At 45.5% G+C, this 18,748-nt stretch overlaps 2 protein-coding genes across 4 annotated transcripts in view; one reads left to right on the top strand and one right to left on the bottom strand.

The window, feature by feature from the left end:
- The window catches only part of rgn (regucalcin), an 11,061-nt gene extending 10,536 nt beyond the window's left edge, over positions 1-525 (top strand). For all 3 annotated transcript variants that reach the window (XM_079669771.1, XM_079669772.1, XM_079669773.1), the window contains exon 8: positions 227-525. In XM_079669771.1, coding sequence (XP_079525897.1) covers positions 227-277 — 51 coding nt within the window. In that variant the 3' untranslated portion in view covers positions 278-525. The remainder of the gene's footprint in view (positions 1-226) is intronic.
- Positions 521-18,748, bottom strand: part of fmnl2b (formin-like 2b) — a 23,321-nt gene continuing 5,093 nt past the window's right edge. Inside the window, 24 exon segments of the mRNA XM_079669769.1 lie at positions 521-2,138; positions 2,257-2,380; positions 2,473-2,568; positions 2,792-2,893; positions 2,995-3,155; positions 7,983-8,112; positions 8,333-8,413; positions 8,584-8,652; positions 8,901-9,135; positions 9,741-9,943; positions 10,030-10,154; positions 10,760-10,780; positions 10,925-11,016; positions 11,018-11,087; positions 11,174-11,277; positions 11,519-11,739; positions 12,762-12,863; positions 12,964-13,113; positions 13,253-13,363; positions 13,551-13,625; positions 13,778-13,871; positions 13,991-14,067; positions 17,590-17,716; positions 18,406-18,549. Coding sequence (XP_079525895.1) covers positions 2,050-2,138; positions 2,257-2,380; positions 2,473-2,568; positions 2,792-2,893; positions 2,995-3,155; positions 7,983-8,112; positions 8,333-8,413; positions 8,584-8,652; positions 8,901-9,135; positions 9,741-9,943; positions 10,030-10,154; positions 10,760-10,780; positions 10,925-11,016; positions 11,018-11,087; positions 11,174-11,277; positions 11,519-11,739; positions 12,762-12,863; positions 12,964-13,113; positions 13,253-13,363; positions 13,551-13,625; positions 13,778-13,871; positions 13,991-14,067; positions 17,590-17,716; positions 18,406-18,549 — 2,803 coding nt within the window. The 3' untranslated portion in view covers positions 521-2,049.

Raw genomic sequence — 18,748 nt, 5'->3', positions numbered from 1 at the left:
AAATATGAATACAACTATACAACGAGCATGATGCTGCCATGTCCATACTAAAGTGTGTGTGTGTGTGTGTGTGTGTGTGTGTGTGTGTGTGTGTGTGTGTGTGTGTGTGTGTGTGTGTGTGTGTGTGTGTGTGTGTGTGTGTGTGTGTGTGTGTGTGTGTGTGTGTGTGTGTGTGTGTGTGTGTGTGTGTGTGTGTGTGTGTGTGTGTGTGTGTGTGTGTGTGTAGGTCTCAGGACTTGGGGTCAAAGGTCGTCCCTCAGTCTCGTTCTCTGGATAAACCTCAGCTGTACGACGTTGTCTCAAATCACTGACTCACATAACATGATGATTAACTGTGATCAATATACGGAGGCAGCCAATCAGAGAGGACACTGTGACAGCCATTCAGACGGGAGAAATTATACCTATTTTATGTAACTTTGTATAATAATGAAGATAATGATCTGCAGCTGAGGATTATGGGTAATGTAGTGAATGTAACCACACCAATGATAAATCAGTTTGAAATAAAGAGAGCGTCTCGTATACACGGTGCGTTTATTGACACAAAGTGCAGAACAACACAATAACAACAACACGTCTAGAAAACGTTTCTGTACACGTAAAAAACTTTGTGCTGTAAATCTTTATGGGGGGGGGGGGGCTACACAAATACCCCTTTAATTTATTCAGAAACAAAAGTCCTTTATTCACGTTTATCAGGATGTGTTTTCCTGACGGATCAGATCCGGTTTTCATTAATATTTACTGTTTTAATATTTACAGTTTTAAATACGTAGTTATTTCCTAATGTGTTATTAAAGTCCTTGCTGTGTGAACCTGTCACTTCCTGTTCCTCTGAATATTTGTATATTAGTTAACATGATGATACTGTGAGAATATATATGATTGTTAGCTTCATCGTGCTAACAGCCGTGCTAACAGACGTGCTAACAGACGTGTTTTACATGGTGTGGCTACACTTCGAGCTAACAGGTTCACACAGCAGTCAGACTGGTGTTCTTATTATTCACAGATAACATGTTCCCCCCCCTCATGGGGGCAAGGCTCGTCAAACAGAACCACAGAACCTGCAGAACCCTGTACAGATACAGAAAGGAACATAAAACCACAGAACCTGCAGAACTCCAGAACCACAGATCCTTCAGAACCACTGAACCTGCAGAACTCTAGAACCACAGATCTTTAAGAACCACAGAACCTGCAGAACTCTGATTTCAGGTTGGTGTGGTTCTGACCAATCACAACATATAAACACGACGTCGCAGAAATATAGAAAACAAAGTGTTGATTGGTCCCATCGATTAGTGGGCGTGTCCAGCAGAGAACCCGTCAGACTGAAGGGTCCAGTGGATAAACCGTCAGACTGAAGGTGCAGCGGAGAACCCTTCAGACTGAAGGTCCAGCGGAGAACCCTTCAGACTGAAGGTGCAGCGGAGAACCCGTCAGACTGAAGGTGCAGCGGAGAACCCTTCAGACTGAAGGTCCAGCGGAGAACCCTTCAGACTGAAGGTGCAGCGGAGAACCCGTCAGACTGAAGGTGCAGCGGAGAACCCGTCAGACTGAAGGGTCCAGTGGATAAACCGTCAGACTGAAGGTGCAGCGGAGAACCCTTCAGACTGAAGGTCCAGCGGAGAACCCTTCAGACTGAAGGTGCAGCGGAGAACCCTTCAGACTGAAGGTGCAGCGGAGAACCCTTCAGACTGAAGGTGCAGCGGAGAACCCGTCAGACTGAAGGTGCAGCGGAGAACCCGTCAGACTGAAGGTGCAGCGGAGAACCCTTCAGACTGAAGGTGCAGCGGAGAACCCGTCAGACTGAAGGTGCAGCGGAGAACCCGTCAGACTGAAGGTGCGTTTCCATGATTTCATTCATGGTTTAATGTGTGCGTAAAGAAACACCAAAACAAAAACGGTTCCCTCTCTTCCGAGCCGCAACGACAGAACTATGAGAACCAGCCGCCACTCGTGTCAGCTGATCATCAAACAGACCATGTCCTTCACTTTACTCTGGTTCTCCAGTTCTCCTCCGGTTCCTCCTGTGTGTCGTCATCAGTAGTGCTCCTCGGAGTGAGCGGCGTCACAGAAGAAGCGAGAGCTGCGTTTGGCCGAACGAGCAGTGAAGGGGACGGTCTTCAGAGCTGCAGCCAATCAGAGAGCAGACAGATACCAGCCAGTCAGAGAGCAGACAGATACCAGCCAGTCAGAGAGCAGACAGATACCAGCCAATCAGAGAGCAGTATAGTAATATATGAGTACCTGTGATGATGTCCTCGATGGCTCCGTCCTTCCCTTCGTAAACGTGCCGCGTTTCCTTCCCTTGTTTCCGTCGGAGTTCAGAGAGAAGCTCCAGCTGCTGGCGCTTCCCCCGGTGGGAGGGAGACTGGGGATAACATGTAAATAATAAATAACAACAATAAACAATGCAAATAGTTAACACACAGTATATATTGATATATATTAGTATCCTCAGACCTTGGTGCTCTCCTCCTCCTGCTGCTCCTCCTGCTCAAGTTTCTCCAGAAGCATCTGTTCCTGACGCCTCCTCTGATCGTTCTCCTCCTCGGCCAGCTGACACACACACACACACACACACACACACACACACACACACACACACACACACACACACACACACACACACACACACACACACACACACACACACACAGACACACAGACACACACACAGATTAGACCCAGCTCCCACAGAAAGATTAAAAACATCAGGAGGCAAAACCCAGACGAAGATGATGAAGATGTGATGAAGATGATGATAAAGATGCCCACTCACCCGGTACGCTTTGATGAATCGGACGAAGATGGGAAAGAAGACGGACGGAGGCATCGTCTTCGAACTTTCTCCGAAGAATTTCACCGCGTCTTCAAACGCATCCTGAGAGAAACACAGTGTCAGTGTGTGTGTACCTGTGCGATTTGTGCATCCTCGGTTAGTTTGCTGAGTCGTGCTACCTCTGTGTGTGTGTGTGTGTGTACCTGTGCGATGTGTGCTTCCTCTGTCAGTTTGCTGAGTCGTGCTTCGTGGCGACTGATGAAATCTTTCAGGATTGCGTTGTGCGAGACGCTGAATTCTCTCCAGCTGTAATCCATGCCGCGCTGCAGCTCTTTCACGTCCAGCAGAACGTTCTCCAGACTCACTGAGGAGAGGTGAGACACACAGGTGAGACAGATGAGAGACAGACAGGTGTATAGCACTGTCTGATTGGCTGACAGATAGATACAGTGGTGCAAAAAAGTATTTAGTCAGCCACCAATTGTGCAAGTTCTCCCACTTAAAAAGATGAGAGAGACCTGTAATTTTCATCCTAGGTATACCTCAACTATGAGAGACAGAATGGGGGGAAGAATCCAGGAAATCACATTGTAGGATCTTTAATGAATTAATTGGTAAATTCCTCGGTAAAATAAGTATTTGGTCACCTACAAACAAACAAGATTTCTGTCTCTCACAGACCTGTAACTTCTTCTTTAAGAGCCTCCTCTGTCCTCCACTTGTTAACTGTATTAATGGAACCTGTTTGAACTCGTTATCAGAATAAAAGACACCTGTCCACAACCTCAAACAGTCACACTCCAAACTCCACTATGGCCAAGACCAAAGAGCTGTCAAAGGACACCAGAAACTAAATGGTAGACCTGCACCAGGCTGGGAAGACTGAATCTGCAATAGGTAAGCAGCTTGGTGTGAAGAAATCAACTGTGGGAGCAATTATTAGAAAATGGAAGACATACAAGACCACTGATAATCTCCCTCCATCTGGGGCTCCACGCAAGATCTCACCCCGTGGGGTCAAAATGAGAAACAAGAACGGTGAGCAAAGATCCCAGAACCACACGGGGGGACCTAGTCCATGACCTGCAGAGAGCTGGGACCAAAGTAACAAAGGCTACCATCAGTAACACACTACGCCGCCAGGGACTCAAATCCTGCAGTGCCAGACGTGTCCCCCTGCTTAAGCCAGGACATGTCCAGGCCCGTCTGAAGTTTGCTAGAGAGCATTTAGATGATCCAGAAGAGGATTGGGAGAATGTCATATGGTCAGATGAAACCTAAATAGAACTTTTTGGTAAAAACTCAACTAGACGTGTTTGGAGGAGAAAGAATGCTGAGTTGCATCCAAAGAACACCTACTGTGAAACATGGGGGGGGGGACATCATGCTTTGGGGCTGTTGTTCTGCAAAGGGACCAGGACCACTGATCCGTGTAAAGGAAAGAATGAATGGGGCCATGTATCGTGAGATTTTGAGTGACAACCTCCTTCCATCAGCAAGGGCATTGAAGATGAAACGTGGCTGGGTCTTTCAGCACGACAATGATCCCAAACACACCGCCCGGGCAACGAAGGAGTGGCTTCGTAAGAAGCATTTCAAGGTCCTGGAGTGGCCTAGCCAGTCTCCAGATCTCAACCCCATAGAAAATCTTTGGAGGGAGTTGAAAGTCTGTGTTGCCTAGCGACAGCCCCAAAACATCACTGCTCTAGAGGAGGTCTGCATGGAGGAATGGGCCTAAACATCAGCAACAGTGAAAACCTTGTGAAGACTTACAGAAAGCGTTTGACCTCTGTCATTGCCAACAAAGGGTTTATAACAAAGTATTGAGATGAACTTTAGTTATTGACCAAATACATATTTTCCATCATCATTTACAAATAAAGTCTTTAAAAATCAGACAATGTGATTTTCTGGATTTTTTTCTTCTCATTCTGTCTCTCATAGTTGAGGTGTACCTAGGATGAACATTACAGGCCTCTCATCTTTTTAAGTGGGAGAACTTGCACAATTGGTGGCTGACTAAATACTTTTTTGCCCCACTGTAGGTGTGCGTGTGTAGCATCGCTCTGATTGGCTGACAGATAGACAGGTCTGTGTGTGTGTGTGTAGCAGCGCTCTGATTGCAGGGTTCCTGCAGGTTTCGACAACTCAAATTTAAGACCACTTTGAATAGAATCTAAGAGCTATTTCACGGCAAGAAAGTATGAAGGAAAATTGTAATGAAAGAAGAAATACGTCCCATAATTACTTACAAAGTAAATGTATTCATGTTCAACATAAGAACAATGACTGAACATAACATAGACCCTCCAGAAAAACGCGGGCAAAAATCCTTGATTATGCGATTAAACATGCAGGGTTTTTATGTGATTTTATGCGGTGAAATTGCGGGAAGTTGCGGAAAGTTGCGAAATATGCTAAATATGCGGGGAAAAAGAATAACATTTTTTTTAAATATTGGGCTGTGTCTTATTTATTCTCTCTCACACACAACCTGCCACTAACGTTAAACCCCTTTACTATTCAATTAAACACATTCAATGTTTATTTACTGTAAAAGCAATTGGGCTATTTTAATCTCACACCCCCCCCCCCCACACACACACACACATCCTTCTCCGCCTCATTCTGTTTTCATTTACTCGTTCGTTATCTGATCAGCTTCAATCTTGTAGGCTACTCACTTCGTTTCTTGTAGCCCTCTAAAGGGTTTTGGAGGTTGATGCCTCGGTGAACGTGAGTCGTTTGTCTTTCTTGTCCGCAGCAGCAGAAAGCATTTTCGAATGTTTGAATGAATCTAAGTGGGTCGTCACGTCGATTTTCTCTTATGCTCCAACACACAGTTGCACGGGGTGCAGAATAGTTTCCCCCCCAACTTTTTGCCCGGTCTTTAGTAGAAATGTTCGTCGGTAAATGAGATGGATTAGATTTTTTCATCTTGGTGTTTTCTCTATCGTGTGAGCTCCACACGTTCACTCTATACAGTGTTGTTTACATTCTGTGATGCGCGAGCTGATGACGTCACGTCAAGACGAGTTCACTTTTTTTTTCTTAACTTTGTGTGGAAAAATGCGGGGATTATGCGGCCTTTTGATAAATATGCGGCCTTTTAAAAATCTGTGCCATTTTGCTGATTATGCGGTAAATTCTGCGATCGCAGAATCGCGTTTTTCTGGAGGGTCTAATAACAGCATAACAGTACAGAACTGTGTTAGCCAAAAAGTGTGTATGTGTGTGTGTCTCTGTGTGCTTGTGTGTGTGTTCGGGCTGTGCAATTAATCGTATTTTAATCGCAACTACGATTTTGGCCTGCCACAATCACAAAAACAACATAATCGAAAAAAACTATTATTTAGCTTTGCTAGGTTGTGACAGTGACAACATATTTAACACTAGAACCGCCAACGGGTAAATTTTACCCGCAGCTGTTTTTTTATTGTATGTAACCTTTTTTCCATAACATATTAAAGTCTCCCAGTCCGTGACTTTTCCTGAAAGTGTGTTATGTAGCACCCTCTGATCTCGGATTACGGAGCTCACGTTGAGGACGTAATGCATGTGTGCAGGTTACGTGCCAGTTGAATAAAGATGGACACTCGTAATGAGAGAAGTAGTCCGCGTCGTCTGTTTATGTAGACAATTATATGTTCATAGAACAGAACATTACAGATAGATCGATAGATAGTTATAGATAGATAGAGAGAGGTAGAGAGATTTGTACCTAAACAAAACACAAGTCTAACACCAAGCGTTTAAATCAGCACTTGTAGCGATATTTTATACTTCATGCTATCTGCACAAACTATGTCATATGAAAAGCTGAGAGTCCACAGATTCTATTGGTATAAGTTTCATCCCTTTGCGATCAAAACTCACTGTTCTGTATGATAAATAAAATAACATTGTACCTTGCAAATCAATAGCGGGTACATTTCACCCGTTGGCGGTTTTAGGTATACAGCTGTGTGTGTTTGTGTGTGTGTGTGTGTGTGTGTGTGTGCGGCAGTTCTAGTGTTAATCTAATTAATTTAAGTCTAATTTATATTTATTTATCATATTTATATATGTTTAGTAGCTTGTGGAAGTGCGCTCCAAAATATTTGTGGATCTTGTTTATTGGTATTTATTATTTTGATATTATTTATTTAAATATATCATTTATTTAATTAATTTTTGTATTGCTTTTTCAGTTGAATTATACGTTCAGGGTAATCAACAGTTAAAAAGATAATGTTCAAATTATTATTTGTTTTAAAGTTCAAAAAATGGATGTTTTCAAAGTCAATGAATAATCGTATTTAATAATCGTGATATCAAGTATTGACCAAAAATAATCGTGATTATGATTTTTGCCATAATCGAGCTGTGTGTGTGTGTGTGTGTGTGTGTGTGTGTGTGTGTGTGTGTGTGTGTGTGTGTGTGTGTGTGTGTGTGTGTGTGTGTGTGTGTGTGTGTGTGTGTGTGTGTGTGTGTGTGTGTGTGTGTGTGTGTGTGTGTGTGTGTGTGTGTGTGTGTGTGTGTGTGGCTACGGTATTTAGCATCTACAGCACCTCCGCTTTTAGGGTTGACGCAGACCCAAACGTCGCCCAGAGGTCCCCCGGTGTTGTTGCGGGAGCTGCTGCACTAGCTAACGCTAAACTAGCTAACGCTACATTAGCAAAATAAACGCTGATTTCTTTTGCAAATGGTGCGGCGGGCTTCAAACACGTTCCCCTCCACTGGTTTCAACCAAGCACTAAATTTGATGTTTTCCAACCAAATACGTTTGAACTTACACTTCCCCATATTTATTTGTAAGTAGATTCGAAGAGACATGAGTTTCTGACTGCCGCTAGCTGAAGCTTGGTTGCTAGGTTACTAGCTGGGTGTTCTCCGATAAGGGGCCGGGGGAAACAAAGTTAGTGATTACTGGTTCCATGTTGATTTATTTCAATACAAATTGTTGGGGGGAACTGAAAGGCTCTTACCGTCCTGGTTACTTTGCAGCCTGGACATTTCCCCCAAAACACATTTTAGACGCGATCGCAACACAGAAGTCCCTTTCAAATCCCATCATTTGTTAGACCTTCCAAATCATATTTAAGACCTTTCTTATTTTTTTGGTCATATTTAAGACCTTTTTAAGGCTTTAAATTCAGATTATCAAATTTAAGACTTTTTAAGACACCGCGGAATCCTGTGATTGGCTCACCTGCAGCAGCTTTGTCTACGTAGTGCAGCTCGTTGTAGAACAGGCTCTTCGTCGGGTATTTCTCTCGCACCACGTTGGCGATGTAATGCAGCAGCGTCTGCTTCCTGTCTGTGGACTTGGTCTCCAGCAGCTGGAACACACACACATAACACTCAGATACACTGTGTGTGTGTGTGTGTGTGTGTGTGTGTGTGTGTGTGTGTGTGTGTGTGTGTGTGTGTGTGTGTGTGTGTGTGTGTGTGTGTGTGTGTGTGTGTGTGTGTGTGTGTGTGTGTGTGTGTGTGTGTGTGTGTGTGTGTGTGTGTGTGTGTGTGTGTGTGTGTGTGTGTGTGTGTGTGTGTGTGTGTTACCAGGTCTAAGCTCTGCAGTTTGAATCCGTAAACAGCTCCTCTCTTGCTGCTATTCATATAGTTCCCCAGAGCCAAGATGATCTACACACTCATTCATTATGAAAAGGATTATACAAACACACATTCATTATATACAGATTGTATACACACACATTCATTATATGACATATAGTATACACACACCACCAGTATGCCACACACTGTGTATTTAACGCAGTATAAAGTGTGTATCTCTATAAACTCAGACTGACCTCCAGGATCTTCTTGAGCTTCTGAGAGGATTTGATAGAAACTGAAGCAGCGATGATGGCGTGGAGTTGCTGAGGAAACACAAGAGAGAGAGAGATCAGTTTAGCTGTGTTTCTACCTGTCTGTCTGTCTCACTGGGGTTCGAATCTGTCCGTCTAACCTGTCTGTCTGTAAGCTGTCTGTCTGTAACCTGTCTTTCTGTAACTTGTCTGTCTGTCTCACTGGGGTTAGAATCTGTCTGTCTGTAACCTGTCTATCTGCCTGTAACCTGTTGCCTGTAACCTGTCTGTATGTAACCTGTCTGTCTGTAACCTCTCACCGGCGTCAGCATCTGCAGATTGTCGCTGAAGTTGCCCATGAAGGTGAGGATGGTCATGCGTTGGTTGAGCCTCTCGATGCGGCTAAACTGCATCATGAACCTGTCTTCATCGCTCAGAGCCTCCAGAGGTTTTCTGTCTCTCTCGTATTGACGGAGCAGCTTCACCTCGGCCTCCGTGGGCAGGAAACGCATCAGGCATTCAACGAAGTCCACTCTCACCGTCCGGAGGTCGAACCTGAGGACATATAGAGGGACTGCAGTCAGCCGACAGCCAGCCGACAGCCAGCCGACAGCCGGCCGACAGTCAGCCGACAGCCAGCCGACAATCAGCAAACATCCAGCCGACAATCACACCCAGCCAACAGTCAGCCAACATCCAGCCAACATCAAGCTGACATCCAACTAACATCTAGCCAACATCAAGCTGACATCCAGCCAACATCCAGCCGACATCCAGCAAACATTCAGCCAACATCCAGCAAATATCCGGCCGACATTCAACCAACATCCAGCCAACATCCAGCCAACAGTCAGCAAAGATCCAGCCGACATTCAGCCAAAATCCAGCTGACATCCAGCCAAAATCCAGCAAACATCCAATCGACATCCAGCCATCACTTAGCCAACCTCTGGCAGACAGTCAGCCAACATTCATCTAACAACCAGCCAACATTCAGCCAACATCCAGCCGACAGCCAGCTGACAGTCAACCGACAGTCCGCCAACATCCAGCCAACATCCAGCCAACATCCAGCCGACAGCCAGCTGACATCCAGCTGACATCCAACCGACAGTGAGCCGACAATCTAGAGATTTCACTTAGTGCTGTTGTTGTCTTACGTGTGGATGGCGCGACAGATAACCTCTGACCCCTGACCCGCCTTCCTCAGAGTGATGGCCAAGTTTTTAGACCGGTTGGCATCCAGCAGAGAAACTTTGGACGGAGCTTTCTGAGGAAGTTTCTGTCTGGAAAGAGTCAAGTCCACCGCCGGACCCTGAGCCTTCGTCTTAAACAGCTCCTCAAACTCCTCCACGTTAATGTCCTGAGAGAGAGACAGGTACATAGAGACAGTCAGGTACAGAGAGACAGACAGAGAGACAGAAAGGTATTATAATGTCTGTCTGTTACCCCAAGGATGGTCTCGTCGTCGATGTCGTTGAAGACGGTCCCGTTGATCTGGCTCGGCTTCAGAGCCACCCAGTTCAACACCGGCATCCGGAACTTGGTCTGGATTGGCTTCTTTATCTTCACCGCTGCACGCAGAGAGACAGGTGAGCAGAAAGACAGGTGAGCGGAGAGACAGGTGAGCAGGGAGACAGGTGAGCAGAGAGACAGCTGAGCAGGGAGACAGGTGAGCAGGGAGACAGGTGAGCAGAGAGTCAGGTGAGCAGTGGGACAGGTGAGCAGAGAGACAGGTGAGCAGGGAGACAGGTGAGCAGGGAGACAGGTGAGCAGGTAGACAGGTGAGCAGAGAGACAGAGAGAGACAGGTGAGCAGAGAGACAGGTGAGCAGGGAGACAGGTGAGCAGAGAGTCAGGTGAGCAGTGGGACAGGTGAGCAGAGAGACAGGTGAGCAGGGAGACAGGTGAGCAGGGAGACAGGTGAGCAGGTAGACAGGTGAGCAGAGAGACAGGTGAGCAGAGAGACAGGTGAGCAGAGGGACAGGTGAGCAGGGAGACAGGTGAGCAGGGAGACATGTGAGCAGGGAGACATGTGAGCAGAGAGACAGGTGAGCAGAGAGACAGGTGAGCAGAGAGACAGATGAGCAAGGAGACAGGTGAGCAGAGGCAGGTATCCAGGTTAACCATAAGATAAAAGAGGTTAAAAGTGAGGGATGTTTAAAGATTGTAAAACATACAGAATAACTTGAGAGGACCCTCTGTCAGCAGAAGAGAGAAAAACAACACAAATAAAACACAAACATCTTCTAAACCCCCCAGCTGTTATAGAAAACACATGTTTTTATATAAATTATATACACATCTGTCCCACAATACATACATATATATAAATGTGTTTTTACCTGCGAGTCCGGAGTTAAAGATGACAGTGGGTCCGGAGCCCGGGAGAGGGGGAGCGCAAGGGGGAGGGGGGGGGCAGGATGAAAGTTCACTGGTCCGACAGGGAGGGGGGGGGGGGAGGTGGTGGAGGGGGGGGAGGAGGGGCAGGAAACGACCCATTGGAAACTGAAAGGTTAAACAGGAGACTAGATTACTTTCTCTTTATGATTGAAGACCAATCCAGCGCTCTGATTGGTGGAGGTGAAACTGACCTGTGCCTGGCATTGGTGGAGGAGGTGGGGGAGGGGGCGGGGCAAGCATCCCCGTAGCTCCGCCCATCCCTGGAGCTATGCTGTGATACGCTACGGTCTCTGGACTGGGAAGATCAATCATTGGTTGGTTATGAGCGATAAACTATATAAATCACATTCAAAGAAAGTAGCTCACAGGACCGCTCAGCTAAAGGCGGCTCATTTAGACTCTTGTTATCAACCTCCGTTTCTAAATCCACCAGTAGAACAAAACAACTCTTCAGCTCGTGTTAACAACAGACCTTATTTCAGGAGAACATCCAGAAATAGATTCAGAGAACCATTGACCTCCAGGTAGCCTCTCACCTTGGGGACAGGTTAGGACAGGGTGGAGGTGAGGGGGAGGCAGAGTCCCCGACCCCCCCGTCTCCCTCTCCTCTCGGGGGCTGTGGAGCTCCTGGTCCTCCGGCTTGCTGAGCCTCCTGAGCCTGGCGCTCCAAACGACTCTGTCTCCGGATCGTCTGGTCCTTCTCCCGCACGATCCGCCGCAGCGTGTGCACCTGAGAGTTACTGCTGGCGTACACGTCCTGTTCACAGACAGTTAACGGATTAACAGACAGCATGTTAACAGTTAACAGATAGTTAACGGTTAACATACAGCATGTTAACAGTTAACAGATAGTTAACGGTTAACAGACAGCATGTTAACGGTTAACAGACAGCATGTTAACGGGTTAACAGACAGCATGTTAACGGTTAACAGACAGCATGTTAACGGTTAACAGCATGTTAACGGGTTAACAAACAGCATGTTAACAGTTAGCAGATAGTTAACGGTTAACAGACAGTTAACGGTTAACAGACTGTTAACGGGTTAACAGACAGCATGTTAACGGCTAACAGATAGTTAACGGTTAACAGCAAGTTAACGGTTAACAGCAAGTTAACGGTTAACAGCAAGTTAACGGTTAACAGCATGTTAACGGGTTAACTAACAGCATGTTAACGGGTTAACAGACAGCATGTTAACGGTTAACGGCATGTTAACAAACAGCATGTTAACGGTTAACAGACAGCATGTTAACGGGTTAACAGACAGCATGTTAACGGTTAACGGCATGTTAACAAACAGCATGTTAACGGGTTAACAGACAGCATGTTAACGGTTAACAGACAGCTAACGGTTAACAGCATGTTAACGGTTAACAGACAGCATGTTAATGGTTAACAGCATGTTAACGGTTAACAGCATGTTAACGGTTAACAGCATGTTAACGGTTAACAGACAGCATGTTAACGGTTAACAACATGTTAACGGTTAACAGACAGCATGTTAACGGCTAACAGATGGTTAACGGTTAACAGCAAGTTAACGGTTAACAGCATGTTAACGGGCTAACAAACAGCATGTTAACGGGTTAACAGACAGCATGTCAACGGTTAACAGACAGTTAACGGTTAACAGACAGTTAACGGGTTAACAAACAGCATGTTAACGGTTAACATACAGTTAATGGGTTAACAGACCATGGGTTAACCACACTCTATAAAGCTCCACAGTTAATAGAAATTATTATTAAACATGATAAATCTTTCTAAAGGTTCTGACCCGGATCTGGTCCAGCTCCTTGTTGGTCTGCATCAGCTGCTTCTCCAGCTCCACGATCTTCAGCATCGCCTCGTTCTCCACGTCCAGCACCCGGGCAGACATCTTAGAGATGGACATTGAGACAGACAGGTCAGATAGACAGGTAAGAGACACATAGAGACAGACAGGAATAGACCGCGGGGGCAATGTCTATCTGTCTCACCGTGCCCAGGTTCTCCTCCAGTTCCTCCACCCTCTCCAGAGCAGCAGTCTTGGTCTCTGCGTCTTCCAGCAGCGTCCCAACGTCAAACACGTTGTCCAGGTACGCCTGAATCTGAACCTGCAGCCGGTCGCTCTCCGTGTGCTTCAGCCTCTGAGGGAGACAGGTGGGGGGGGGGGGCAGGTGGGGTTAGTGCAGGGAGACAGGTGGGGTTAGGGCAGGGAGAAAGGCGTGTGATGTGATGTGACGTCTTACAAGCGTGTGATTGGCTGACAGAGGGTCATGTGTTTACCTCCAGGTGCTCGTCCAGGTTGAGTTTGGTGAAGTCGTACTGCAGGTGGACTCTGAAGTTCATATCCTCCACCGAGTGAACCACGATGTTGATGAACTGCATGCAGGCCACCTGAGAGACCGGTAACAACAACACACTGTTACTTAGCAACCAATGTTCAAAGTATTATCATCTAACACACACTGTCCTCAGCTACCAGTTATTACAGTATGATGTTTTTACCACCAGGAGACCTGCAGGTCAACATGAAGGGTGTGAGTTACCTGAACAAAGTTCAAACTGTTTAAATTCTCCATACCAGAAAGTCGATGTTGTCGTCTTCATTCTTAAAATGTTCCATCAACTTTTCAAAACGCATCGACTCTGAACACACCTGCAACACATAGATCAATCAATCAGTCAACCAACCGACCGACCAACCAACCAACCGACCAATCAACCAACCAACCAACCAACCAACCAACCAACCAATCAACCACCCAACCAGCCCATGAGACATTTATTATGTGTGTGTGGTTTCTTTACAGTTTTGAAGTTGTCGAAGGCCGACAGGATGATCTCATGTCCTCCTCTGACTAAACATACTGCCGCCAGCAACTCCAACACCAGAGCCTTTGTCCTGACGACGAGAGTCAGGTGAGAGACAGACAGTTAAAACGTTTATATATTCACTAAAGACATAAGCAGAACACAGTAAAGTAGTTATGCAGTGGACCCCTGGTGTGTGTGTGTGTGTACCTGGGGTTTCTGTTGTTGAGGCTGAGGGCGATTTCGTTGACGGCGTGAGGGTGAGACATCACCATGTTGAATCCGTACTGGGGACACAGGAATAATTACAGTATATACATAGTATATAAATATCTTTATAAAACGGACAAGTCAAATCAAGCAATCTGATTGTTTCTTAGCCGTGATATAATGAGCGTATATCACGGGTAGAATTGTAGTTACTTTTCACAACAAGTCAATATCCCTCCGCGTCTGAGAAAAGCTACAACCGTTACAGCTGTTACATTACGTCCGTTACGAAACTAACTATCTAACAAAGCTTAAGATGGAAACATTTAAGGGATAATGTGCAGCAAGGACTTATTGACCGTTGTTAAGGACGCTCACATCTGCAGAAAGAAGTCCGGTCGATTGAACTCTGTACAGTTGGGCTGAAAAGCAAACTGCATGTAGTTTGTTTCAAAGAAAAAAGTGCAGAAACCCTCCTTTTTACGCAACGGTCCACACATAGATATCAAACGGCAAAACATATTCAGTTGCCAGTTCCTTTGGCATTAGGGCAGGGATATCTAGATACTTTCCAAGGTTTGACATCATGAATAGTGCTACTTTTAAAGCAAGCAACGATGTTTTCAAATCTGTAATCAAAAAGGTCCACAAAAACGTTTGGCGTTGCTTCGTAGTTCAAACAGTAACAACAAACTATTTTTGATCTGCCTGTTGGGTGCCGCCTTGCTGCACATTATCCCTTACTAGCCTTCGACCTCCGGGGTGGCCTTACTATGGAGGAGTGGATTGAGAAGTGCCTATCTCCAGAAAAAAAAGCACCTAAACGACGACATGCAGAGCTACGTGAAGAGCAGGTAGACCAACTGGAAAAGTACCACCATTCAAAAGCTTTCTGATGCGGGTCTTGAAACAAAGCAGAGAAGTGATGACCGTTAGTGGCCACAGGTGCGAAAGCTCTCTCCAGAGCTACTGGAAGCCCAATCTCGGGGACCGGAGAAAGTGGGGAAATATTCTCGCCACGCCAAGCAACAGCCAATGAACAGGGGTGCCCACATTTTTGTTGGCTGTTGAGCTACTTTTGAAATGACCAGCTCACCGAGGTCTACCAACCAAAACTAAAATCCCAAATTGCAAGGGTTGCTGAACAACACATTTTATTTATACATGGGATAACTACAACAGGGCTGCAACAAACGACTCATTTGATAATCGATGAATCTATCGATTAATGAAACGATTAATCGACTATTCGGACTATTATGACTTGCACAATTTCTCAAACGCTCTTATTTAGCCATCAACTTTTAGATTTAGCTTGAGGTTGTTTTAGGTATGTGGAAACTAACAATGAAGACAATAAAGATGAATACTTGATTCTAAAATACATATATTATTAAATTAACTAAACACATTTTGAACAAAATTAACATTGCTTTTTATTAATTAAATAAATAATATTTCACATCAAAAGAAACAACCATGTTTTAACAAATGGTATTAAATAATGTGATGACAGAACTGTAAACAGAATAGCTGAAACTTTAACAAAATAAAGAGTAACTCTGTTACCTCTAATCATTAACCCATGTTTGTATAATTGAGTTAACTTCGTGTGTTGCTGACGTGGAAACGTTACTCGTGGATGGGGCTACAGAGCTACTAGAAAGACAGTCGAACCCGGTGCATTCCTCCGTCTGGATGTGGAGCACTTTGCTAAATGTTTAGACAAATTGCTCGTGCCCTTACATGCTAAACTCTCTTGGCAACGAGCATTGTCCACCTCAAGACGGGTAACATTTAACCACACCTTGGAGCGCTTCTCTCCGCCATCCCCGCCGTGTGTTGCTGCATGTAACAGCTGAGTGTGTGTAAACTGCCCCGCCCCCTCGCACACAGACGGAGAGAGAGATCTGGTCTGGATTGGAAAGATCGAAAATACATCATAAACGCATTTGTTGGTCTTTTTGCATGTTAGAAACGAGTTGGCGACACTAAGACTAAGAGATAATGTTTGCGTAGCAATAATACATGACCTTTCTCTTTCTCAACTCGCTACTCGGAGGGAAGTCGCTGTCATATGCCTTGTGAACACTCCGATAATGCCTCTCCACGTTACCTTTCTTGCTTGCTTTACAAATAAGGCAAATAACCTTTGAATGTGACAATACAAACAAATATTCTTCCTCCCATTCTGGTTGCAGTGGTATGTCTTTAGCTTCTTGCTCGGTCCCTCACTCATTTTGTCGTTTGTCTCTTTAACTTAAATTTGAATTTTCCCGGGACTTGACTGATTTTGTATCGCTTTGCATTCTGGGTTAACAGACTGGAAAACGATAGGTTGCTTTTTCTGTCAATCAAGTAAACTCCTGAATTAAAGGTGGGGTAGGTAAGTTTCAGAAACCGGCTCAAATGCACTAACATGTGAAAGTACACAGCCAAAAAGGACCGCCCCTTCCTTCAGACTTCCTTACAGAGCACCTCCTCCGCGAGAGCAGGCTGCAGTAACGTTACATATCAGGCAAAGCTAAACACATCTAGGTTAGCAATACTACACAGCCAAAGCAACTCCGATATTGACTCTGGTTTGACTTCTCCTAGTTTCCACTTTCTTTTTGTTCTTAATTTGCTCCGTTACATTTTTCTTTTGCGACCAGTAGACGATGTTGAACCTAACTTTGCCACTGTGAAAGTGGCCGTGTTGCTGGCGTGTCAATGAAGTACTGCTGCAATGCACGCCCAATGACGGCACGCCCAATGAGGGCACAAGATACATTTGTGCGTGCACAAGATGGAAGGCTGACAGACAGGGCGGCAATCCAATCCGTATAGCCGGGCCGGCTAAACGGATTGGTTATAGTTTTTACAGTATTTTGGGTTCCACAGATGACATTTTTCAATGGATTTTTTGTCAAAGCACTTCAGATATTCATTGCTATTCGGATGTTAAGATCATTCCATGGTATATAACAAAAAGTGTATCTCGAGCCGGTTTCTGAAACTTACCTACCCCGCCTTTAAGTGGCAGGGAGGCCAAGGGAGGAGGGATCAAAACCTGTTTTGTCTATTTTAACGGAGCTGGATTTTTTTTTTTATGAATGACTCGCGATCTACCAGCATTGCCCCCGACGTACTGGGCACCTCTGGCCCTAGAACAACCTCAACCTATTAACCACGTAAGCCATGCTACTGATGTTGGACAGGTTTTCAGTGGCTGCACAATAAACAGCAACATACACATTAATGTAAATAAATAGCCAAATAATGGATCAACGCTCTCCGTCTAATATGTTCGCTAGCTATAAGTTATGTTGCATAGCAACCACCTTGCACTATGTTTTGTGCAGAAGGCAACGGAGGGACTATTTTATTTTGAATATTTATTAATAAAAACTATTTAAATTAGAGTGTGTATTTCACTTTCATATTGCCACACTAGGTAACCGTTTTATAAAAGCAATAGCTCACTTCGGGCCGTAATATATGGTTGAGGGTGCTTCGCGTCGGGCCGAACCACACCCCTTAACTGTGATAGAATGACCATATTCCACAGCCTGTCGTGAGCTATTGCTTAAATATATATACTATGAGTATGCTAGTACCTGGTAGTTCATGACGGCTCTCAGACACATGACACAAACGTGTACGTCGTCTTTCTTGCAGACGAGTCTTGAGTTCTTCAGAGTCCGGCGACTGGGCAGCGTGTTGGAGCGAGTCACCATCGCAGAGCTGCAGAACACATGTTGTTAAAGTCTTTATTATCTGTTTCCTATCCTTTGAGAGACTGTTTTCAGTGTCTATGGGTCTCTCTGGGTGTCTCTGAGTGTCCCTGAGTGTCTCTGGGTGTCTATGTGTGTCTCTGAGTGTCTCCGGTGTCCCTGAGTGTCTCTGGTGTCTCTGGGTGTCTCTGAGTGTCTCTGACTGTCTCTGGGTGTCTCTGACTGTCTCTGGGTGTCTCTGAGTTTCTTGGGTGTCTCTGGGTGTCTCTTGGTGTCCCTGGGTGTCTCTGGTGTCTCTGAGTTTCACTGGATGTCTTGGGTGTCTTTGTGTGTCTCTGGGTGTCTCTTGGTGTCTCTGAGTGTCACTGGATGTCTCTGGTGTCTCTGGGTGTCTATGTGTGTCTCTGAGTGTCTCAGGTGTCTCTGACTGGCTCTGGGTGTCTCTGGGTGTCTTGGGTGTCTTTGTGTGTCTCTGGGTGTCTCTGGGTGTCTCTAAGTGTCTCAGGTGTCTCTCTGTGTCTCTCAGAGTCTCTTATGTCTCAGTGTCTCTTAGGTGTCTCTCAGGAGTGTCTCTCAGGTGTCTCTCAGGTGTCTCCAGTGTCTCTCTGATGTCTCTCTGGTGTCTCTCAGTGTTTCTCAGGTGTCTCTCAGTGTATCTCAGGTGTCTCCAGTGTCTCTCAGTGTCTCCGGTTCTCTCACCTGATGGAGTGTCGGGCAGCTCTCGGTCCGGAGGAGGAGGGCGAGGGGAGGCCAGCGTCTCCGTGGAGATCCTCGATGGAGCGGCTCCAGGGCGAGTCGATGGAGGACGCCTCGCCTCCAACCTCCACCTGCTCCCCATCAAACCTACAACAGAACCACAGTCAGGTTCTTCTTCAGTGTCAAACCTGCCAACAACAGAACCAGAATCAGCGGGTTCTCCTCATACAAGCTAAACCTACTGCGTTCACCACATGAAGACGGTCAGGTTGAAACACTTGGTCCGTCTGTTCAATCAGTTTTATAAAGACACTTGGTTCTTTAAAGACAGGAATGTTAAAGCACT

This window comes from Notothenia rossii (assembly GCF_949606895.1).
Source record: "Notothenia rossii genome assembly, chromosome: 3".
NCBI lineage: Eukaryota > Metazoa > Chordata > Actinopteri > Perciformes > Nototheniidae > Notothenia > Notothenia rossii.
The sequence above is the reverse complement of the archived record's forward strand: the minus strand, read 5'-3'. Positions and strand labels throughout refer to the sequence as shown.